The sequence below is a fragment of the Crinia signifera genome, chromosome 9, assembly GCF_055691185.1.
Source record: "Crinia signifera chromosome 9, ASM5569118v1, whole genome shotgun sequence".
Classification (NCBI taxonomy): Eukaryota; Metazoa; Chordata; class Amphibia; order Anura; family Myobatrachidae; genus Crinia; species Crinia signifera.
Window position 1 is genome coordinate 131123608 of NC_139225.1, and position 25627 is coordinate 131149234.

General features: G+C 47.4%; 1 protein-coding gene across 4 annotated transcripts in view; it reads right to left on the bottom strand.

Moving 5' to 3' along the window:
* Window positions 1-22663, bottom strand: part of LOC146036043 (cytochrome P450 2H2-like) — a 76288-nt gene extending 53625 nt beyond the window's left edge. The window contains exons 1-3 of one of the 4 annotated variants that reach the window (XM_083159810.1): window positions 22512-22648; window positions 18326-18563; window positions 5546-5708 (exon numbers count right to left, since the gene is read on the bottom strand). In XM_083159810.1, coding sequence (XP_083015936.1) covers window positions 5546-5708; window positions 18326-18505 — 343 coding nt within the window. In that variant the 5' untranslated portion in view covers window positions 18506-18563; window positions 22512-22648. Of the gene's footprint in view, window positions 1-5545; window positions 5709-18325; window positions 18564-22511 lie in introns of all 4 variants that reach the window. The other 3 variants (XM_083159813.1, XM_083159811.1, XM_083159814.1) reach the window with 3 other exon arrangements.
* Window positions 22664-25627: the final 2964 nt, after the last annotated feature.

Consider the following 25627-nt stretch of genomic DNA (forward strand, 5'->3'; position numbering starts at 1 on the left):
CATATCACAAGATAGCAAAAGAACAGTTTATCATAGCTCTAGATCAGGGTTGCCTACCTGACCCTCTCCTTCATGGAGAAAATGCTCTGTTTCTGGACTTCCCTGGTAATGTATGATTGCCATCTCCTGTGGTGAAACACCTTTACCTAGCTCCCCACAGGTGCTGGCAATCATACATTACCAGGCAGTGGCGTAAGTTTGTCCCAGTTGCCCGGAGGCAAGATGAATATTTTTGCCCCCCCCCCCCCCCACACACACACACACACACACAACGTTATTCAAAATATATATAGTCTGTTATGAAATATATATATATATTATATACTGTATGTATATACAGAAAGAGAGGGAGAACACATATATATTTCAAAACTCAGCCACAGAAGCAATTTTGATGGCTTTCAATTAATGGATTTAAGCTGGCAGTGGTGCAGAGGTGCCCCCTTGAGAGCAGGAGCCCGGCGGCAGATGACTCCATTGCCTCCCAGAGTTCTGCCTCTGTTACCAGGGAAGTTAAGGAACAGAACATCGTCTCCCTGAAGGAGAGGGCCAGGTAGGCAACCCTGCTATATATGTAAATGAAAAGTAGTAGTGTTTCCCCTTTCCCACTGGTTTACAGGCCTGTTGTGCAAGTGAGCTGCAATTCTTGAAGCCTTCAGTGGTGCTGTTCTTTCTGAGCCTGTTCTATGGCCAGGTGTCAGGTAATTGACTGATCACTAATATGGATTACAGCTGACATTTGAATATTTGATTCTGCCATTTCCTAACAGCCATTGCTTGGTAATCAATGTTTATGGATTCCTAGTTTTGTTATGAACACCTTGGTTTCTTGTGCCAGCAAAGGAACCTCTGACAACTTATCAGGTTGCCATTGATTTGTTTATTATCTAGTTGCCCAGGATATTATCTGCTTTGTCATCACCTCTTATGGATTTGTCCAAGCTTTAATCTGCCTCTGCCATTGAGACTACTTGAAATTCAAAGTTTAACTGCATCTCCTAGTGTACAGCAGGGTTGCCTATCCTCCCGGAATGGCCGGGTGGATCCCGGAAATCTGTGAAATTAATGCAGCATTTTAGCCCCACCTCCCACACTGCAATGCCTGAAATACCGGCTTTGCATGGCGGAGGGCAGGGCTATAATGACATGACCACTCCAGACATGCCCCTAATAGGGCAGCCCATCCATGGCACTGCCACCAAACCAGCCCTTTCCCCCTCAAGGCGATGGCCCTGCCCCCTGCTTCACTGTGCTGGCTGCACTCTCCCGGAGAGGTCAGCCAAAAAGTCGATAACTGTGGTGTACAGTATCTACATTCCCCTACCACTGTTTCTTCACAAAATAAATATAATCTTGAATATATTACCACACTCTTTGACTGTATTCTTTATGTATTTTTATATAAATAATATCTATTTTAAGGTAAAAATACCCTTTAGAAAGTCAAGCCATCAGGTTACTACTACCCCGCTATTGGTGTGCTGGGATAAATATTTTAATTTTTCTTGTTTAAAATAACCCTCACCATCAGTGGTGGCTTCAGGAGAGGGGCTGTAGCACAATTCAAAATTCAAAATGGGGAACCACGCCAACAGCCCCCAACTGCAACTGACTCACTGACAGTTGGTGTGGTTCCTCTTTTTCAATTTTGAACTGTGCTGTAACCCCACCGCTGAAACCAGTTGAGACCAGCAATTGTAGAGCTTGCTTCTAGTGCCATTTGGACAGTGGTGCAAGTAGAATTTTTTTCTTGGTGGTACTGATAGCCTCCACCAAAAATGGGCGTGGCCAGGTGTCATCAGGGGGCGTGGTCACACAAAGCTAGAGGAGTGACTAAATGACAATAGTAGCATAGCATCAGGAGACAGGGAATGACTGGGGGTGGGTTGGCTCTTGCCTGGGGGTGAGCCGGGCAGCTTGTGGTTACAATTGTGGAGCCTGCTCTTCATGCTGCCGGCGCCACTGATGCCTGTCAGTGTGACAGGCTAAATCAGCAGTAGCCGGTAGCTGCATACAGCACCAATCATAACGCTGGGTGGGCGGGCTGCGGATGCATTATATTTAGACTTAAAATAAAAATAGAATTGACAGTGGGTCAGGGGGTAAGTGGTACTGCGTACCTGCAACATATTTCTTACATGTACTCCATACCACGCCGTACCCCCTTACTTGCAACACTGCATTTGGAGGAACTTAGGGCGACTCCAGCTGAATTTAGATATATTTTTGTATATGCTATTATCATGTACATGCATACCTCCCAACATGACCCTCTCCAGAAGGGACTCAATGCTCTGTTTCTGGACTTCCCTCTTAAATGCGCACAGCGTCTATTCTCGTATGAAAATGAGGTTGCGGCTAATTAGCATAAGCTGCGCCCTCATTTGCATATGCCCCGCCCCCTTTTCGGGCGCTATTTCCTCCGGACAGAAGTTGGGAGGTATGATAGTGGGTGTTTCATTAATACCCTGAATACCACTGGAGAGTTATGACTATCATTGCAGGAACCCGGCTTAATCATGGATTCTCAATATACATCAAGTGTTAACCCTTTGAGTGCCAAGTGAATTTTTTTCAAATTGGGTATAAAATTTTTTCGAAGCAAACATTTTTATTCATCAAAATGACCTGTAATGTTTATCCTATATAGGAAATATAATCTTTTTTTTTTTTTTTTAATCAACATGTTTTATTTGAATTTATATAACAAAAGTGAGCGATGCTGGCATGTTTAGTGGATATTTTAAACATCTCTCACAGAGATGTTGGCTCTCAAAGGGTTAACTATAATCAAGTTAGCTTATAATATTGGGTGACTTTTAATAGAATGCGATTTTTAGACACTTTCAAATTCGCCCATTATCGTACTTTTTAAAATCGCATTTTTTGCTGCGAATCTGTGGTCCGGGGAAAAAAAGTGCGATAATATGCGAATTTTAGGCATGAAAATATGCCAATTTGAAGTAATGTGCGAATTTGTGTAAAAAAAAAAAAAATGGCGTGAGGTCCCCCCTCCTGAGCATAACCAGCCCCGGGCTCATTGATCCGGATCTGGTTCCAAAAATCCAGGGGACAAAAAGCGTAGGGTCCCCCGTATTTCTGAAACCAGCCCCGGACTCTTGGACCGGTCCTGGTTCCAAAATATGGGGGACAAAAAAATCTGGGGGTCCCCCATATTTTGAAACCAGCATCGGGCTCCAACAGCCCGCGGTGTCATGCCACAGCCGGGGGACAATTTTTATATAAGGTCCCCGGCCGAAACATGAGCACCGTGGCTGGTCAGCCGTGGACAGGGTACCTGGAGGAGTGAGGACCCCCACCAATAAAGGGGTCCCCCCTCAGGCTTCACCGGTCCAAAGCTGAAGCCTGGGGCTGTCACCGCCGCCCGTGGCCAGCGGACGACGCCCTGATAGGGGTAATTCACACATTCCTAACATTGCTTTATGCAGGAGAATTACAAGTGCCAGCAGACCTCCCCAGCATGCTGGAACTTGTAGTCCACCTGTAAAAAAAAATGTTAATAGAAAAGACACACAGAAAAGTATAACTTTATTTCACACACAAACACACGCCTCACTTTTACACCAAAATATACTTACCTATCCAGGGTCCAGCGCTGGTCTGTCTCCTGCATAGCCAGCTCACCAAGCACTGACGGGGGGTGAGCCGGATTTCCTCTGCACAGCTAACTCCTTCTGTAGCGCTGTTCCAGCGCTACAGAGGCTGATAGCATCTTGGGCTTATGCTTCTCCATGGAGACGCATCGGCCAATCACAGGGTTTCAGAAATACGGGGCACCCCTACACTTTTTGTCCCCCGTATTTTTGGAACCAGGTCCGGCTCAATAAGCCCGGGGCTGGTTATGCTCAGGAGGGATAAAAAAAAAAAAAAACACTTTTACACATTTTTTACACAAGTCCATGCACAGATCTCAATGACCTGTGCAGGGTTATGGCCAATTTGCCTGTCAGAACATGGTCTACATACAGTATGTGGTGAATTTTAGACACATTTTCCCGATTTCACATCTCATTAAATATGTGAATTGTATATTTTCAATGGGAAAACATCTGGATGCGAGTTCCGGCGCGACTAAAAATCACACTTTCAGAATGTGCATCAAATTAAATATGAGAATTCATGACGTTTTTGGCGAAAGAATCAGAAAAATCTAATTTTCGCATCCTATTAAATGTCACTCATGGACTCTTGACTTTGCCCACGCTAATCCAGTGTACTCACCGGTCCAAATAATTTGTGCTATATCTGGTAATTAGAGATGGAGGTACTTGTGTATTATCACGGCGCCCAATTAGCATACATACGCTAGTGTATGCGATTTTTTTTACTAATTTATTCACTGCTCTTATGGCCCCAGGGGATCTCATCGCATCGCCTCACACCTCCTGCAAAATCGCATGCGATCGCATTCGATTTTATAGGGTGCGATGCCATGCCATTAGCTATACACTAGTATGACATGCAATTAGGTTTGAATGACCCCCCCCCCACACTATCCATGCCACCCCGAAGTGTGTCGACCGCAGCGGAACGCGTCATCCCGACCTTTTCATACCGCCACTATTCACCTCAGCGTGGCATTGATTTCATATAGTGTGGCAAGTGCAGCGAGCCGAGCCCAGAGCGTGGCGAGCGCAGCATGCGATTTTGTGGGAGGTGCAATGTGATGCGATCCCCTGGGGCCATAAGAGCAGTGAATAAATTTGTTTAAAAAATCGAAACGCATCGCATGCCACTAAAATGGCCCATGCGATGAGATGCAATTTTACTACGCAGAATAGCCCACTAAGCTATTTGCTTAGTGGGCGCCATGATAATACACAAGTACCAAGATGGATTAGTTTGGCTCACACCACAAGATCCATTTTTAAATGTCTGTTGGTGTTTATTATTATTATAATTATTATTATGTGCCGCTGCAATGTGACACTTAGGCCCTTATTCTGATTGAGTTGGATGGCTCCGTGTGTGGACGGCCGATGTTTTGTGTATGCGCATATGCATACGGCTCGCACGTCCGAACATGGCATGAATTCTGTGAGGAAAATGATCATACGGGACCATCCGAGGCAGTGGAGAGGGGCGTGAAGGCCGTATGCCGTGCGTTTCATGGGCGTTCCGATGAAAATGCTGGGCGTGCGTATGGAAATCCGGCCGTGGTGTACATGTGGGGGGTGGACAGCTGACATAGCCGGATGTCAGCTGCCCGCCCATATCCCTGCTTTCACACAGATAACTGTCCGAGTGGTCTGGAACACTCATGGCTGCCTGACCGCTCGGTCCATCATTTGATGGTTGGCGACCATCGGAGGATGGGGGAGGTTCCCACAGGCCAGCGAGTGGGTGTTCACATGAAACATCCACTCGCGGTCCATTCGCTTGGCATCCTACCGCATTTGGGCGGCGTGAGCGATCCGTACAATAGGCATGGTTAAGACCACTCGGTGCCCGTCCGAAATACGCAACCGTCCGACTCAATCAGAATAAGGGCCTTAGTACTACTATTATCTTTAACATATCATACCATAATCCTTAAAGAGCAGCTCTGATAACTCTATTTCTCCTCTGGCACTAAACGCATCGCTGCGGTCCACAAGCGCCTCCTTCACAGCATCGTAGCCAATGAGCATGACGGCAGGTTTATTGGCGAGGTAGATTATATACACAGGTCCATACTTCTCACCCAGCTATAGAGAGACATGATCAGTGCATTAAAGCGGTTGTACACACAAATTTATTACGGCTTACTACAATTCTATTTTTTGTTTTACTAAACATGATTGGCTGAATGTAAAAGCCTCCGAGTTCGGCTGCCATGTTGGATGTTGGCCAAACTCAAGGGGCAATCATTTACAAGGCATTTTTGTTGCCTTGTAAATGATAAACCCTTTAAGAAAACCTCAGTTTGTCCGGTATCCCGCACGGCTGCCATACTAGGAGGCTATTAAATTTGGCCAGATACAGTAGTATATATTTTGTGACATACATAATTTGCGGTATAAAGAAAAATAGTATAACAAGAAATAATGAAATGCAGAGTTATTGGAATCGGAGCTCCAACCAATGGATAATCAATAATATTATTGTATTACCCTTCAGTGTTTCGTGTTTTGTGTTTTATATCTTTATTTAATTTATTTTATTTTTTTTGCTCCTAAGCTATTATTAACCTTAATAACATTAATTTCCACTCATTTCCAGTCTATTCTGTATACCTCACACCTCACAATATTGTTATTAGGCCAAAAGGTTCCACCGAGATACCTGGATGACTAAGCGACACAAGTGGGTGGTATAAACACTGGACTGATATGGAACACTTAGAAGCACCCCTGGACTGATATGGCACACTTAGCATCACCCTTGGACTGACACGACACACTTTCCCTTTAGTACATCTCGCCCTTTGACTGATACAACACCCCAAGTATGATATGACACACTTAACAACCCTTGCAGTTAAAAAAAAAAATACCTTTTTTATTTTAATAAAAAATGAGGGCAGCTCCCCTCGACTGATATGGGACAGCACAGCTAGACTGATAGCTGGGCAGCACAGCTGGACTCAACAGGTGGGCCGTCCCCGCAGGTAGAAAAGTCTGAAATGACAGGGAGCACGTTCCTGGGTGCCCCCCCCCCCCTAAATCCGCTAAAGCCCCCTTAGTTTATCCTTCATTAATGTTATTTTGTCCCCTTAGCAGGCCCCTCTCTGCAGACAGCATGGACACATACGTTCTGTCTGAATTTCACATGCTGAATGAAGATGGCACTGGAAGCTGGGACTTATATAGAGTTTCAGTCTCTCGGGAATCCGACAACAGGAAAATGACATTCAGCCTCATTTTCAACTCGGATTATCGTTTGAATGGAAAGAACAGCTCGGGAACACTTCGGATCAGGAAAGTGCGGGGGGAGTTCAGATCTGTATGATCCGAACTAGAGATGTGCAGACTCAGATTCCAGAGATCCGAGCTCCCACGAACGTCATCATTCCGAGCCCGGTTCCGAGCAGCGCTCAGAGATTCCCGCCTGACTCGGGTCCGTCCGCGTGGTCAGAACGTCATCTCCCGCCACCTGATTTCACGAGGCTTTAAATAGCAGCTGCTGCGCCCGCCATCTTCACTCCAGTCTAGTAGTGGGTTGGGAGAGGGTGTGTTGGTGCTGCTGCTGGGGCTTAAACTTGAGCTTAAGCTTGACCGCAATATTTTTTATTCGCTGGGGCTGTCTCTCAGTGCTGCTGTGTAGTCTAACTGTGTACTTGTAGTACTACTGTCACCTCTGTGCAGTCTACCTCTGGTGTGCTGTGCTGTAATTATTTTATTCGCTGGGGCTGTCTCTCAGTGCTGCTGTGTAGTCTAACTGTGTACTTGTAGTACTACTGTCTCCTCTGTGCGGTCTACCTCTGGTGTGCTGTGCTGTAATTATTTTATTCACTGGGGCTGTCTCCCTCAGTGCTGCTGTGTACTCTGTTCTCCTCTCTGCTTAGGGTGGGCTCTCCCTAGCGAGGAGGACAGTCTAACTGTGTACCTGTGGTACTACTGTCTCCTCTGTGCTGGGGCCTAACTTTGGTGCTGTGCTGTAATATATATTATATGAATAATCAATTATATTATATATATAGTCCACTGGTGCTGCCTGCACTGAATCTGCCAGTATTATTTAGTTACTCAGGCCACTGTTGCCACTGGCAGTGCTACTGCAGTGCCTACCTAGTGTACCTACCTAGTACATACTAGGCTGCTATATCTAATTTAATTAAAAAAATAATACTTGTTCTGTGTGGGACTGTAAAAAATAATTCCATGCTGCTGGTGCACTGACGTGTGCCACTGAGTGCCACTGCCAAGCAGTACCTAATAATAAAATTAATTATTATAAATTCTGCTGGTGCACTGCATAAAGCTACTGGTGGTGTGTAATATAACTACCTTTTGTGGTGACCACTGGCAGTGCTTATGCCTGCCTGCCTACCTACCTAGTAGTTTATTTTCTCTACCTACTAGGCTGCTATATTATTAACTAACTGACCCGCCCGGCATTGCCCGGGACAACCTTTTTTTTTTTTTTTTTTCCAAAATTGCTGTAAAATGTTGTCTTATGCTGCGTTTATGGCTCAAGATTGTAATTTATTAAAACCTCCTCCATAATGTGAGAATGTGTTTGCATTGATACACAATGCCAGCAATGAAATCAGGGGTGGTGTTGTTGTTTGAAACGCACCACTCCTGACTTCCTGTTTGTGTGCATTGTACTGTTTTTGTGTGTGTGTTGTGTATACGTATGTATGTATAAATGTGTGTGCAATGGTCGAAGTGGAAATTTTGAAGTGGGGATATGGTAAGGTATGGGAAATTAAAGGCTGAAGTTATGTGCACACTCCAGAAAAAGAGGGTGCCGCCACTCAAAAGGGGGCATGTCCTTGAGTGTAGTGTACCATGCTGTATACCCCTTGTACAAATTATGCAAAACAGTAGTAGACCACTTTACACTTGCCCCTTAATTATTATGCCATGTGGAAAGAGCCAAAATTCCCCTTATGCGACACAGAATGAGCAAAAAAATTCACATTATACCACCCGGAAAGAGCCAAAATTCCCATTATGCTACATAAATTGAGCCAAAATTCACGTTATGCAACATGGATTGACACAAAATTCACATCATGCCACCTGGAATAAGCCCAAATTCACATCATGCCTCCCGGATTGAGCCAAAATTCCCATTATGCCACACAGAAAGAGCCAAAATTCAATTTATCCCACACGGATTGAGCAAAAATTCACATTATGCCACATGGTGGGGTGACGCATGGACAGAGACGGTAGGGTGATACAGGGGCATAGATGGCTGGGTGATGCAGGGACAGAGATGGCAGGGTGATGCAGGGACAGAGATGGCGGGGTGATGCAGGGACAGAGATGGTGGGGTGATGCAGGGACAGAGATGGTGGGGTGACACAGGGACAGAGATGGCGGGGTGATGCAGGGACAGAGATGGCGGGGTGATGCAGGGACAGAGATGGCAGGGTGATGCAGGGACAGAGATGGCAGGGTGATGCAGGGACAGAGATGGCAGGGTGATGCAGGGACAGAGATGGCGGGGTGATGCAGGGACAGAGATGGCAGGGTGATGCAGGGACAGAGATGGCTGGGGTGATGCAGGGACAGAGATGGTGGGGTGATGCAGGTACAGAGATGGCTGGGTGATGCAGGGACAGAGATGGTGGGGTGATGCAGGGACAGAGATGGCGGGGTGATGCAGGGACAGAGATGGCAGGGTGATGCAGGGACAGAGATGGCGGGGTGATGCAGGGACAGAGATGGCGGGGTGATGCAGGGACAGAGATGGCGGGGTGATGCAGGGACAGAGATGGTGGGGTGACGCAGGGACAGAGATGGCGGGGTGATGCAGGGACAGAGATGGCGGGGTGATGCAGGGACAGAGATGGCGGGGTGATGCAGGGACAGAGATGGCGGGGTGATGCAGGGACAGAGATGGTGGGGTGACGCAGGGACAGAGATGGCGGGGTGATGCAGGGACAGAGATGGTGGAATGACGCAGGGACAGAGATGGTGGGGTGACGCAGGGACAGAGATGGTGGAATGATGCAGGGACAGAGATGGTGGAGTGACGCAGGGACATGCACCTCTATGTCACACTACATCTCACATTCATCCCACCTGCTACCTGTCACATTCATCGGACCCGGCTCCTGTTTACATCAATGGGGGAAGCCCAACCTCCAGACCGCAGCATCCTGTGGTCAGTATGGAGGTTGGACGGGGGTCACACACAGCCTCTGCTGCTGTCTACTGTACTCTGCAGACAGCAGCGGAGTCAGGGAGGAGGTGAATGGATGTCTGTGTTCGGCATCCATTCACCTCGCAGACGGGGGGTGCACGGGGGCTGGGGGCAGCCCAGCAGGTGCTCGGTTTGCCCCCAGGGAGATGATCGGCGGTCCTGCCAGGGGTGATCACAGTCCCAGCGCTTGGAGATGATGTCATCTTCAAGCGCCACCTCCGTCTGCACTGCAGGTAGGCACTACAGTGTAAACGGTGCAAATCCGGATCCGACTTGGCTTGGATCCGTGTTCCAAATGCCATGTCGGATACGGGTTTTTTGGTGTAAAAGGGATATAAGTGTGTGTGTGTGCTCTCTGTGTGTTGTACTGTTTTTGGGTGTGTTGTAGTGTATATGGGTATGTGTTGTACTGCTTGTGGTGTGTTATGTATGTGTACTGTGGTGTGGCGTGTTGTGTTGTATCTGTCCAATGTGTAAGTGTGTGAGGTGCGCTACGTATAAATATGTATGTGCAATGTGTTTGCGTGTGTTTGTGTGTGATGTACTGTTTTGGGTGTGTTGTAGTGTATATGGGCGTGTGTTGTACTACTTGTGATGTGTCATGTATGTGTGTGTGTTGTGTGTATCTGTCCAATGTGTAAATGTGTGTAGTGTGCTACGGATACAGTATATGTGTGTGTAGTGTGCTGTGTGTGCGTATATGGTGTACTGTGTGTGTGATGTGTGTGGGTGTGTGTGTGTGTACAATGTGTACGTGTGTGTGTGTGATGTGTGGTCTATGTATTTCCCCAATTATTCCCAATTGTTGAAAGCCTTCACCATAATGCTAGAATGTGTTTGCATTCAAACTAAATGACAGCAATGAACTCAGGTGTGGTGTTGTTCCTTTGTCTTCAGTTTCCCAGATCGTCAATTTTTTTCCAGATCATTAATTAAGGCAAATTGAACCTTGGTGTTTTTTACATTTCTAAGTGAAATTTCCCAAAAACGGCTTCAAGGTGCACACCACCAGGTCCAGAGGTACCTTGTTGCCAAATGTGGTGGCTCTGAGTGCCACGGTGTGCCCGCAGTGCAACAGACACGCCAGGGGCGGATTGGGAATTAAAAGCAGGACGGGAAATAAATTGAAGCAGCCCTGGGGGGGGCACAAAATTTTTTGGGGTGTGGCCTAGTGGTATGGGGGCGTGGCATAATTCAACGAGGTCGCCGCTGTGGGGACATGGCTAGTAGCTCTCTGACAGGGGCGGATTGGCCCTGTCAGTGTTACATAGCCATGGTTACCCATTACCATCCTTGAGTAGGATAATCCTCTCAAAAGGGACAAGTGTATTATGTATGCTGCCAGCCCCACAATGCATCTCTGAGTCTAGCAAAGTAATGTCCAGTGATTATCCAGTGTGTCCCAGCCTAGCCTATCAAACGCTATGAACCTCTGTTATGGGAATACCTTACAGCCTGCCTGTGGCTGAGCTAAATAGAAACTGTATGTGAACAATGATACAACTAGAACCCAGATGTTTTAAAGTACATGTTGATGCATTTAAAAAATAAAAAAAACAGAGTGTGGGGTTGCCGGCAGTATCAGTGGTTCTGGGGTTTCGGTAGTGTAGGGGTGGGGGCAGTGTTCTTACAGTGGTCAGCCCTATGATTTCAGTGGGAGTTTTAAAATTACTACCCGAGGCAAAATCACGAGATCCATCAGCTAGAGCGCATAGTTGTGCCTCGAATAGAGATCCAGGGTAGACAGGAGATCTGAGCTATGGGTCCAATCACCTTGGATCTTCTACATTCAGGCAGGAGGGGGGGGGGCGGTTGCTGTCACCACGGCCGGGGGGAGCGGATACTACTCGCCACCGCTGCGCTTCCGTCGGCATCCAGTGGCCGCAGACAGTGCAGCATAGCCCTCCCCCCTAACCAGAGGTTTGTTTATGGTTAGGGGGAGGTATGGTTAGAGTTAGGCTGTGGGTGGGGTGTCTATGATTAGGGTTAGGCTGTGGGTGGGGTGTCTATGATTAGGGTTAGGCTGTGGGTGGGTTGTATATGGCTTGGGTTAGGCCAGGAGAGGCAGCTTCTGATAACCCTGATTCTTTTAGCACATTTTGTCCATTGTAGTGTAGTGTACTACTAACCTAGCTTAAGTTTTATCATGTGGCCTGGAGTTCCCTCCGTCGCTGACCCATTGTACTTCCGGTGCCCTGTTTAAGCACACACAAAAATCAGACACGGCGGCGAAAGTCAGGGAAGCACGGAGACAAAAGAACAGTGAAAACAGTGAGCATGGCACTTCTGCTTAGTGATTCACACAAACATTGCATATTCACACCCTCCCATGCACATACTGTATATGCACACCCTCCCACACACATACTGTATACGCACACATCCCCACCACACACTCATACTGTATACGCACAATCCCCACCACACAGTCTTACTGTATACACACACATCCCCACCACACACTCATACAGTACACGCACACATCCCCACCACACAATCATACTGTAAATGCACACATCCCCCCACACAGTCATACTGTATATGCACACATCCCCACCACACAATCATACTGTATACGCACACACCCCCCACACACAGTCATACTGTATATGCACACATCCTCCCACACAGTCGTAATGTATATGCACACATCCCCCCACACACTCATACTGTATACGCACACATCCCCACCACACAGTCATACTGTATATGCACACATCCTCCCACGCAGTCGTAATGTATATGCACACATCCCCCCACACACTCATACTGTATATGCACACATCCCCCCACACACTCATACTGTATATGCACACATCCCCCACCACAGTCACTGTATATGCACCAGGGCCATCTTAACAGCAGTGTGGGCCCCTGGGCAAAGCAATGCACCGGGCCCTTACCCATTCTCCCCTCCTAGGGTTGGGGGGTACTATCAGCAGCAGCTTTGATGTCCCACTGTTGGCAGGGGGTGCTCTATCTTCCATTCAACATGTAGGACCTAGAGCAGTAACTTCTGCTAATTACTCCTTTACTGCACAGGTGGTGGGAGGGAGAACACTAACATGTGGAAGGGGGCACTGAGCTGAATGAAGGGTCCGTTGTAAATGACTTCCAGGGAGGTAGGGGGTGTTTTATACACAGGGGAGGGTTGGATAATGGAGTGGGCTTAATATTCGTCCTTTTCCAGTGGAGGGCAGCTTGTTTGACTGCAGATATCGCCATTATCTGGAAATAGATTTCTTAGCCTTCAATAGTATAAAAACCTAGAGTCCAAACTTTCAGGAGGTGCTGGGAACTTGGGGATCAGAGATCAGGAGCCAGAGCAATCCATTGACAAAAATATAAAACTGTACACCAGACATTTAGAGCTGGAGCAGGGACCGGCTGCTGGAAGGCTGATATCTCTGGTTCTGGGCAAGATAGAGACAAACCTCTAGTATCGACAGAACGGGGAGAGCCCCAGCTTTTGGAATATACTCTCAGAAAAACTCTAAGTCAGAGAGAACCTGAGAAATATGACTGGGAACTGCAATTAACAGGTCGGATGTGGACTGCTGCTTTGAAGTTGGATATCTCCAGTTCCCCAGGGCCGATTTTAAAAATTCTGGTATCCCTGGAAAAAGGGGATCCTCAGCTATCAGCATAGGGCCCTTATACACCTGGGGCCCCTGGGCAAGTGCCCATTAAGCCCATACGAAAAGACGGCCCTGATATGCACACATCCCCCCACACAGTCATACTGTATACGCACACATCCACACCACACACTCATACTGTATACGCACACATCCCCACCACACACTCATACTGTATATGCACACATCCCCCCACACACTCATACTGTATATGCACACATCCCCACCACACAGTCATACTGTATATGCACACATCCCCCCACACACTCATACTGTATACGCACACATCCCCACCACACAGTCATACTGTATATGCACACATCCTCCCACACAGTCGTAATGTATATGCACACATCCCCCCACACACTCATACTGTATATGCACACATCCCCTACACACTCATACTGTATATGCACACATCCCCCACCACAGTCACTGTATATGCACACATCCCCCCACACAGTCATACTGTATACGCACACATCCACACCACACACTCATACTGTATACGCACACATCCCCACCACACACTCATACTGTATATGCACACATCTCCCCACACACTCATACTGTATATGCACACATCCCCACCACACAGTCATACTGTATATGCACACATCCCCACCACACACTCATACTGTATATGCACACATCCCCACCACACACTCATACTGTATACACATCCCCACCACACAGTCATACTGTATACATATCCACACCACACACTCATACTGTATACGCACACATCCCCACCACACACTCATACTGTATAGGCACACATCCCCACCACACACTCATACTGTGTAGGCACACCCCCCCCCCACACAGAGTCATACTGTATACACATCCCCACCACACAGTCATACTGTATATGTACACATCCCACCACACAGTCATACTGTATATGCACACATCCCCACCACACAATCATACTGTATACGCACATCCCCCCCAACACACTCATACTGTATATGCACACATACCTCCACACAGTCATAATGTATATGCACACATCTCCACCACACACTCATACTGTATATGCACACATCCCCCCACACACTCATACTGTGTATGCACACATACCTCCACACAGTCATAATGTATATGCACACATCTCCACCACACACTCATACTGTATATGCACACATCCCCCCACACACTCATACTGTGTATGCACACATCCCCACCACACAGTCATACTGTATACGCACACATCCCCCCCACACACTCATATTGTATATGCACACATCTCCACCCCCACAGTCATACTGTATACGCACACATCCCCCCCACACACTCATACTGTATACGCACACATCCCCACCACACACTCATACTGTATATGCACACATCCCCACCACACAGTCATACTGTATATGCACACATCCCCACCACACAATCATACTGTATACGCGCACATCCCCCCCACACAGTCATACTGTATATGCACACACCCCCCCCACTCACTCATACTGTGTATGCACACATCCCCCCCACAGTCACTGTATATGCACACACCCCCCCACACTCATACTGTATACGCACACATCCCCCACACAGTCATACTGTATATGCACACATCCCCCACCACAGTCACTGTATATGCACACATCCCCCCACACAGTCATACTGTATACGCACACATCCCCACCACACACTCATACTGTATATGCACACATCCCCCCACACACTCATACTGTATATGCACACATCCCCACCACACAGTCATACTGTATATGCACACATCCCCACCACACACTCATACTGTATATGCACACATCCCCACCACACACTCATACTGTATACACATCCCCACCACACAGTCATACTGTATACATATCCACACCACACACTCATACTGTATACGCACACATCCCCACCACACACTCATACTGTATAGGCACACATCCCCACCACACACTCATACTGTGTAGGCACACCCCCCCCCCACAGAGTCATACTGTATACACATCCCCACCACACAGTCATACTGTATATGTACACATCCCACCACACAGTCATACTGTATACGCACATCCCCCCCAACACACTCATACTGTATATGCACACATACCTCCACACAGTCATAATGTATATGCACACATCTCCACCACACACTCATACTGTATATGCACACATCCCCCACACACTCATACTGTGTATGCACACATACCTCCACACAGTCATAATGTATATGCACACATCTCCACCACACACTCATACTGTATATGCACACATCCCCCCACACACTCATACTGTGTATGCACACATCCCCACCACACAGTCATACTGTATACGCACACATCCCCCCCCACACACTCATATTGTATATGCACACATCCCCCCCCCACACTCATACTGTATATGCACACATCTCCACCCCCACAGTCATACTGTATACGCACACATCCCCCCCACACACTCATACTGTATACGCACACATCCCCACCACACACTCATACTGTATATGCACACATCCCCACCACACAGTCATACTGTATATGCACACATCCCCACCACACAATCATACTGTATACGCGCACATCCCCCCACACAGTCATACTGTATATGCACACATCCCCCTCCACACTCATACTGTATATGCACACATCCCCCCCACTCACTCATACTGTGTATGCACACATCCCCCCCACAGTCACTGTATATGCACACACCCCCCCACACTCATACTGTATACGCACACATCCCCCACACAGTCATACTGTATATGCACACATCCCCCACACAGTCATACTGTATATGCACACATCCCCCCCACACTCACATACCTCCCAACTGTCACGATTTTAGAGGGACAGTCCCGATTTTCCTGTCCCGCTGTCCCACCCGCGGCAGGCATTGTCCCGCTGCGGGGGGTGGCAGTTGGGAGACCCCCCAATCTAGTAGAATAGACGCTGTGCGCATGCGCACAGCATCTATTCTCGTATGAAAATGAGGTCGCGGCTAATTAGCATAAGCCGCGCCCTCATTTGCATATGCCCCGCCCCCTTTTCGGACGCTCACGCGGCGAAGTGTCCCTATTTGTTCAGGTGAAAAGTTGGGAGGTATGCACTCATACTGTATATGCACACATCCCCCCCACACACTCATACTGTGTATGCACACATCCCCCCACACTCATACTGTATATGCACACATCCCCCCCACACTCATACTGTATAAGCACACATCCCCACCCCCACACTCATACTGTGTATGCACACATCCCCCCCCCCCCCCCCACAGTCACTGTATATGCACACATCCCCCCACAGTCATACTGTATAGGCACACATCCCCCCACACAGTCATACTTTATATGCACACCCCCCCCCACACACACACACACACACACACTGTATATGCAAACACACACATTATTAATAAATCTGCCCTTGTACAGCGCTGTGTGGTGTATCTGTGTGCACTATAACTCACTGGTAGCAGTAGAGGTCATGCCAGGACCTGGGAAAGTGCACTGTTGTCATGATCTGGTATCAGTTGTTCCTGGCACTGCCCAGCGGTGGCATCGCCCCGCCCGCCTGCTGTATAAGGAGCACAGGCAACCCCACCTCCTGAATAATTATATACTTCACACAGGTTCCAGGGCAGTGAGGCAGCCCTGCAGCCTGCATTCTGTGGCTTCTGCCCTCAGTCTGCAGGTGGTTGGTGGGGATATACAGGTTCCGGGGTCGCGCCTGTCTCCTTGTGGGAGAGTAGCAGGCGGCTTGTGAGGTCAGTGCCAGGGGAGAGACATCACGTCCGTGGAAGAGGGGATCGGAGGGGTGAATGGCAGTGCTGCACCGCGGGAGGAGCTGAGTGCGGCCGCGCATGCACAGCAGCCCTCCCGCGGCCATTTTGACTGTCAGAACACCCCCGGCCCGTATTGATTTGGAGAAACCGCTGCGGCTGCTACCCGCTGTGATTGCGGTCCGCAGCCAGGGTGGGGGGAGAGCGGCCCCTTTTATTGTCTTAATAGCCGGCCCACCGGGAAATGGCCCGGTTTCCCGCTAGGCCAATCCACCCCTGAGACACGCACACACACACGCACACACACTCTTCAACTTATTATATAGATACTTAATTAATTGAATTATATATAGTCCACTGGTGCTGCCTGCACTGAATACTGTGAATAGACGTTGCCAGTATTATTTACTCAGTCCACTGTTGCCACTGGCAGTGCTACTGCCTAAGTGTACCTACCTAGTACAACTACATACTAGGCTGCTATATATAATTTAATTAATTAAATCATAATCAAAATTTATTTAATCATAATCACACAATCAAGCCAGATAGGGGTCTTGTTGGATGTTAAAGTGATCAAAACAGTAACACACTTGCAGACAAACTCTGTGCTGCACAAAATGCCCACCGCTACTTGGCTGCACATGGTAAACAGTGCACGATCAAGCCAGATAGGGGTCTTTTTGGGGCCTATTTTTTTAAGCTGCCATCATGTCTGCCACTGCAGTGCCACTCTTACATGAGCCACGTGTTTGTGCCGCACACTTGTGTGGCTAAGCATAGTTATCCAGCTACCTCGGATACAAAATTTGGTGCCCTAAAAACAATATTGTGAGGTGTTCAGAATAGACTGGAAATGAGTGGAAATGAATGTTATTGAGGTTAATATAGCGTAGGAGCAAAAAAAACCACCCAAATTCTGCGATTTTAGCAGTTTTTATGCTTTTTTAACAAAAAAATCAAAACCCAAAACCCAAGAAATCAAAACACAAAACACTTATTAGGTGTTTTGGCAAAACCCATTAGAACCCAAAACCCGAAAAGTGGCCGGTGCACATCCCTAATCCGAACGCCCTCATCCCTAATTATAATAAAGAATAAATGCCCCAGCTTACCTTAACCAAAGATTGTGGTAATTCTGTGGTGCTGATCTGCATGATGTTCCCCAGCAGGGGCAGAGGGGTGGGCCCCGGGGGCAGGTTCTTCTGTGATATCTTCCTCCACCATTTAACAAGATATATAAGAAGAGTGACACCAGTGGCCAGGAAAAGGGTCCCCACTACATTTACTGCCATTCTGAGCACAGCCCGATTACAGCAAAGTCTCTGAGCTCTGTCCCTCTTTGGCACTGAGCTTTATTCCAAAGAGCATGTGATCATTAATAACAGGTTGGGTGAGTTTGAGATATGGGCAGAGTTACATTCATACAGTATTGTGTAAGGAATTGTAAATATTGAGGAATCCTAATATGGTTGTTAAATGCCTTTAAGGTACACAGTGTGTTTTATATTTTACTAAAAATGCCAGTTGGGTGCGTTGGGTCGACCACTGAAGATCGACATGGCTTAAGTCAACACATGAAAGAGGTCAACATGGGTAAAGTCGGCAGGGTTGGAAGGTGGACACAATCATTAAGTCAACCATGGGAATTTCGACAGTCAAATGTCGACATGATTTTGTCACTTTTTTGTCCCAGATGTTGACATGGACACTTTCAGTGTACAGCATTCCCTTGCATGCTTCGGGCAAGGGACCTCACTGTACACGGCACACTACAGATGGAACAGCTCTCATTAGAGCTGCTCCTGGCAATAGAATCTCCATCCGTTTGCTAGCTGCCAGAAGGGGGCACACAAGCACGAGACGCTTGCCTGCCCCATTCTGACGGAGCCCGCTGCTGCCCTCTGCCGCCTCCCCGCTGCTCCTCCACCCCCCCCCCCCCCCCCGGTAGCTGCCTGCACCCCCCAATAACCCTGCCCATCTCCCTGAAGCAGAGACATGAAGGGATTCCGCTCCCCGCTGCCGTGCTAATGGGGATGCATGTGCGTGTGAGACGCTAGCGCATCCCCGTCATATGAAGCGCCTCACTGCTATGTAGCACCAGTTTAGGGGATCTGGCGAATCCCTGAGCTGGCTGAGAGGCGCTCCATCTGTATTTTTTTCTCCCACCACGCCCCAGTGGAAAGTGGGGCATGAAATACCGCCGGTCGGCACATGTCGGCTCAAAAAAACTAATGTCAACCATTCGACTGTCAACCTTCCTATTGTCAACCTAATGCTTCCGTCAACCTTCTAATCCTGCCGACCTTAGGCATGTCGATCTTCAGTGGTTGACCCTACACATGTCGACTTATTGACTGTATACTGAAGAAATGCTGTATAGAATTAGAGTTGAAAACAAAATGGGGGACATGACCAGTATATAAAAATGCAGAGCTTGTGGCAGTCTTTAATGTTTTTATGGGGAATGATAAATTGGTAATATGGGCCTGATTCAGATTTGCAAACTATTTAAAAAAGCAAGTAACTGTGCACAACAATGCTGCTCTGCAGGTGGGGCAGATGTAACTTGTGCACAAAAAAGGTTAGATCTGGGTGAGGTGTGTTCAAACTGACATATAAATTGTATTGTAAAAACAAAACTGTCTAATATCTGTGGGCTTCATGCAAAAACAGACACTACAGTATTTGGAGTGTTCCTGATTCATAATTTCATGTTTTTATTATTTACAGAGTTTGGCCTTATTAATGAGTGCCAAGCAGAAATAGTTCCCCCTAACCACTTAACCATGCTCAACTATTATCTTACTCTTATGCTGGCCATACACTAGATCAACTTTCATCCAACCATCAAACTAGTTGGTTGGATGGAATAAATATCTGTTACATGGTGGGAGCAAAATGTAATTTGTAATTCATAAATGGGGAAACTGACCAAAATTGTCCTTCAGACAAGGTTCTGAAGTTGAATCTGTTTGAATTAAACAATTTCACTGAATGTTTTTGTCCATTTTTTGGGGTTTGTGAGGAAATTGCTGAATATCATTTGCTCCACTACTGTGCCATATTTTCAGTCCAACCAACTAACTAGATGGATGTTGGATAAAAGTTGGTCTAGTTTATAGTCAGCATTACCGGTTTGGCGCAGACAGTTTACAATAGTTTACAAACAATTTTAAAGTATCTTAATGAGTTGCTGTTTTTTGTTTATTTAAAAATCTCCATTAGAGCCAAATTTAAAGCATTGTGCTGCTGAAATTCATAGATAATACTAAATTGAAACTTAATTGAAATATGTTATGGAATGGAGGGCTGTAAGAAATCTGGAGAATACAGCATATTGTAGTCCACTGTCATAATTTCTACTCCTCCAGATTTATGTAATTCTGAGCAATATTTCTATGTTTAACAATGGGGATTGCTGACAAAAAAGTGGGATGGCAATGGGCTCTAACATTGCTCACTAGTCTGCAAGTCTTTTCATGACCATATATGAGGTTAAATATACAGTATTACAATTAGCAGATTAAGGGCGAGATGCTCTAACATCCGCGGCTCCACTTCGCCACACATTGCTGGCTACCACATAGATAATTATCGCATATGCCCTAACATATGCGATAATTATTGCAAAGGACAACTCTTGAGTTAAGAGCTTCCCTTTGTGATGTGCCCGGCACATGTGCAGCAGTTTCCCGGTGGCTCACCCAGTTGCTCCCCCTCCCTCCCTTACACGGCTGATCCTGCTGCTGCGGGCTCCTCCTCCTTCTGGTCCGGGCAGTTTCTATCATTCTTTAAAATATGTTAGTTAGAAGCCGATTGGTTAGTGATTTATACCTAACCATTTTATCTCTTTCCACACATTGCCGAGTACCATATTCACCTGCTGATGAAGTTTTGTTTTAATCCATTTTCACAACCATATACCCACTAATATCAGATTTAGCTCCATTTTCAGTTCAAATCCCAGATATTTCTTGGTTTCTAATCTTATTTTCATAACTGACCAGTGGCGTAACTAAGTTTTGGGTGCCCCCCCCCCGCCGTTAGGGGGGGGGGCGCCCCCCCGCCGCCACCCCGCCAAGCACCCCCAATCCCCCGCCGCCCATGCAAACCCCCCCCCAATCCCCTGTAGCCTTACCTATCGCGCTGGTCCTGGCGGCTCCGTTCTTCTGCTGAGGACCACCACAAAATGGCCGCCCCCATACAACAGACAGTTTCAGAGAACTGTGTGCTATATGGGGGCGGCCATTTTGTGGTGGTCCTCAGCAGAAGAACGGAGCCGCCGGGACCAGCGAGATAGGTAAGTCTTCGGGGGATTGGGGGGGTGTAACTATAGCACCGCAGCCCCCGGGGCCCCCACATGCACAGCGCCCCCCGCGGTGGCTGGGGCTGCAGTGCTATAGTTACGCCGCTGTAACTGACAATTGTTAACCAAGATTTTTACAAAAGCAGATGTCAGCAGAGGCGTAACTACTACCTTCTGGGCCCCATAGCAAAATTTTGAAAGGGCCCCCCACCCCAGGAGGAGAGGGTGACAGGTGTGTGTGTTTGGGGGGGGGGGGGGGAGGGAGATAGAGAGAGATTATATGGAAGGGGCCCGAGGTGTAAAGGGGGGGGGGGGGGGTTGTAGCAGAAGAGAGGGAGAAAAAGAGGAGAGACATGGTGGGGAGGGAGTAAATGAGAGGAGGTGGAGAGAGACAGACATAGAGACATAGACAGAGAGAGACAGACAGACAGATAGAGAGGGATACATACAGAGAGAGAGAGAGAGTGAGAGACATACAGAGAGAGAGAGAGAAAGACATACAGAGAGAGAGAGAGTCGAGACAGGCAGAGAGAGAGAGAGAGACAGGCAGAGAGAGAGATAGACAGACAGAGAGAGAGATAGACATACAGAAAGAGAGAGAGACAGACAGAGAGAGAGAGATAGACATACAGAAAGAGAGAGAGAGAGTGAGACAGAGAGAGAGAGAGAGAGATACAGAGAGAGACAGATAGAGAGACAGACAGACAGGGAGACAGAGAGAGACATACAGAGAGAGAGACAGAGAGAGAGACAGAGAGAGACACACACAGAGAGAGAGAGACATACAGAGAGAGACATACAGACAGAGAGAGAGACATACAGACAGAGACATACAGAGAGAGAGAGAGACACACACACACACACACACACACACACACACAGAGAGAGACAGACATACAGAGAGAGACACACACACACACACACACACACACAGTGTTTCTCCTATTCACATCCTCTCCCCTCCGACCCACAGTTAACCCTGTCCCCCTTACCAGTATAATTCATGCTGTCAGTGCCGAGTCTTCCTGCACTGACAGCTCCGTGTCTCCTGTTTCCCAGGGCAAGGCTGGTCACTAGATAGTGACGTCAGTCCCCGGCCGGCAGCATCAAAGAAGGGAGAGGGGGGAAGGCTGCAACAGCCGAACCACCACATTCTCCTTCATACGTAGCGCATTGTCGCTAGCGGGGGAGGGGGCAGAGGCACCACCAACACTGCCAAGCGAGCGGCACTAATAAGGAAAAAGGGTGCAGGGGATACCTGCTGTGCTATGGGGCCCCCCAAGGGCCCGGGCCCCATAGCAGCTGCATCCCCTGCACCCTCCATAGTTACGCCACTGGATGTCAGTAACATTTTTCTGTACACTTCAATTACCAATTTGCTTCAATAAAAAGGAGTGCTAAAGGCCCTTAACCCTTTGAATGCCAACATTTCTGTGAGAGATGAGCAAAATATCCACTAAAAATGCCAGCGTCGCTCACATTTGTTATATCAATTAAAAGAAAATATGTTGTGTAAAAAAATGATTATATTTCCTATATAAGGTAACCATTACAGTTCGTTATGAGGAATACAAATGTTTGCTTGGCAATTTTCACACCTATTTTGACAAATTCACTTGGCACGCAAAGGGTTAAAAAAAACTATGAGTCAGCATTTCTTGCATAGGATTATTTAATATGGAACAGTTTATCCAAGGGAGGATAAAGAAAGATTCCCCCGGGCGGGGCACTCGCCTTCTATAAATGCAATGTGATAATTAAAAAGTAACTTTTAATTAAAGTAATAAAAATTGTCTGTGACAATCAGCCATAGACAAAAACAGACGAACAACATGAAACAAATAACCTAAAAAATAATTGTACATAATGTGACAATGTGTCATAAAAAATGAACACAGGAAAGCAGTGCAATATTTAAACTGTCAATGTGCAGCAGGATATATCGCAAACAATCATACATTTATCATACCTCCCAACCGTCCCGGATTCGGCGGGACATTCACGATTTACGGCCGATGTCCCGTCGTCCCGGTACTGCTTACCGCAGTCCCGGCTTCCCGAGACGGTTGGGAGATATAAACCACGCCCCCACGCTCTCTAGGACGTCACTGTGCCTCCAGCGTATGTGCGCAAGCTGCTGGACGGTCACAGTGACGTCCTCTTCCTATCCAGCAGCTGCCATCTCTGCGCGTCTGAGTGGAGCATGAAGTCCTGCAGAGCCAGCGAGCGGTAAGTACGGACAGACGGGCGGGCGGGGGGGGGGGTTGGTTGGTGTGTGTGTGTGGGGGGGGGGAATTGCCAGTGCCTCCTAAGAAGCGACGAGGCTGAAGTTATATTACGACGAGCGGCGAAAACGGGGGTGTGGCCGGATTTCGCGTCACCCCGTGAGGCCACGCCCCCTTTTCTCAAGGCACGCCCCCCCCCCCCCCCCCCCCCCCCCCCGACCTCTCAACTTCAAAAGTTGGGAGGTATGCATTTATGGTATGGATCCTATAATATGAGACCCAGGTATCACAATTTAAAACACCATAATATGCTACCGATATATTATTGTCAGATCATGTGAAAAATTCACAGGTGGCTGAGAGGCAAACGAGTACAGTTGTATATAACAATCGTATTGACACAGTCTGTGTCATAGCCTGGTTATCATAACATGTATTATTTACGGCCAAACATATCACATGTGTCTATACAGTAATTGCTACTTATTAATCCAATAAGCACCTGAGTGTAAGTTACTACATTATAGATTGCTGTAGCAACTGTGTGGCAATAGAACCAGCAGATTGTTAAATAGCTAGTTGACACAAAGTAAGTGGGATATTCAATCTCCCGCGCTATTCCCGACAGCATTGAACAGGGATCTTGGCAGAACGTGCCTGACTTTACAAGCAGTCGGGCATGTTCTCCCAAGAACTGCCGGGAATTGATAAGCTCCCGGCCACAGCTCGGCAATTTCTGGCAGCTTCTTGCGGCTACTCCCCCTTCTCAGGCTCGTCAGCCGGGCATTGAATCCCACCTGCCAAATCTGTGTCGAGCCGGCCGAGAATGGGACAGGGTCTCGGCTGTTGGGCCAGCCCGACAGTTGTGATCTTGCATTGAATATCCCCCTGAAACAGTGTCAATTCTAAGCATAGATAATTGCAAGTAGCTAAAGCAAAATTTGGAGAACACAAAATTGTCAAAGGCATAGACAGAACATCAGCATGTGAGACTGTTCTGAGTGTCAATAATAGCTGCCCCCTGTGCCTATAACTTTTACCTGCTCACTATTACCTGTCCGGTCTGCATTTCACTACTCTATCACATTTACATTTATTGCAACACATATGTTCCCAATGGCTGCAGTCTATGTTCTTATGTATATGTATGAGTCTGTGATTAAGCAATTAGGGCTCATTCATGCTATTACTCTGAAATACAAATTATCTTTAAAGGGGCTCTGCGCAATATGTCCATTCGGCTATAAAAGCTATTATCAACACTCAGAACAGTCTCACATGCTGATGTTCTGCCAAGGCCTTTGACAATTTCACGTACTCCAGATTTTGCTTTAGCTACTGACAATTATCTATGCTTAGAATTGACACTGTTTCATACTTATGGGTATATTCAGTCACTGTCGTCTTGCAGAAAAGATGTCAGGTTATGACATGAATAGGTAGAAAAGGGTTCCGACCTATTCAGTGCTGCTGTTTTTCTTCGGCAGGTCAAAATGTTCCAACCTGCCGAAAACCCGGTGGATTGACGGAATAGCTGCTAATCCACCTGCTTTTGATGGCAATCTCAATCCGATGTGAAAACAAATGATTGAGTCAAGGAGGATGGCGCTGTATGAGCAGCCGCCTGCACCTTCCTGCCGCCTCCAATACCCTCCTGTACCCTCTGGCCGCCTCCCGTCTTTACCCATACCCGGCCCACCGAATGCCTCTGTCCCAGCCCCATCCAGCCTCCTGCTGCCTCCAGGGCGATCCTGCCGCCTCCCGCCGCTGTGCTCACCTGGTCCCTGTGCCGGCCGAATGAGCATAAATCAGCAGCCAAATCCAACAACCCGAATTGCCACCGTTTGAATAATAAATGCCGGATCCATTCCTGCAAAAGTCTG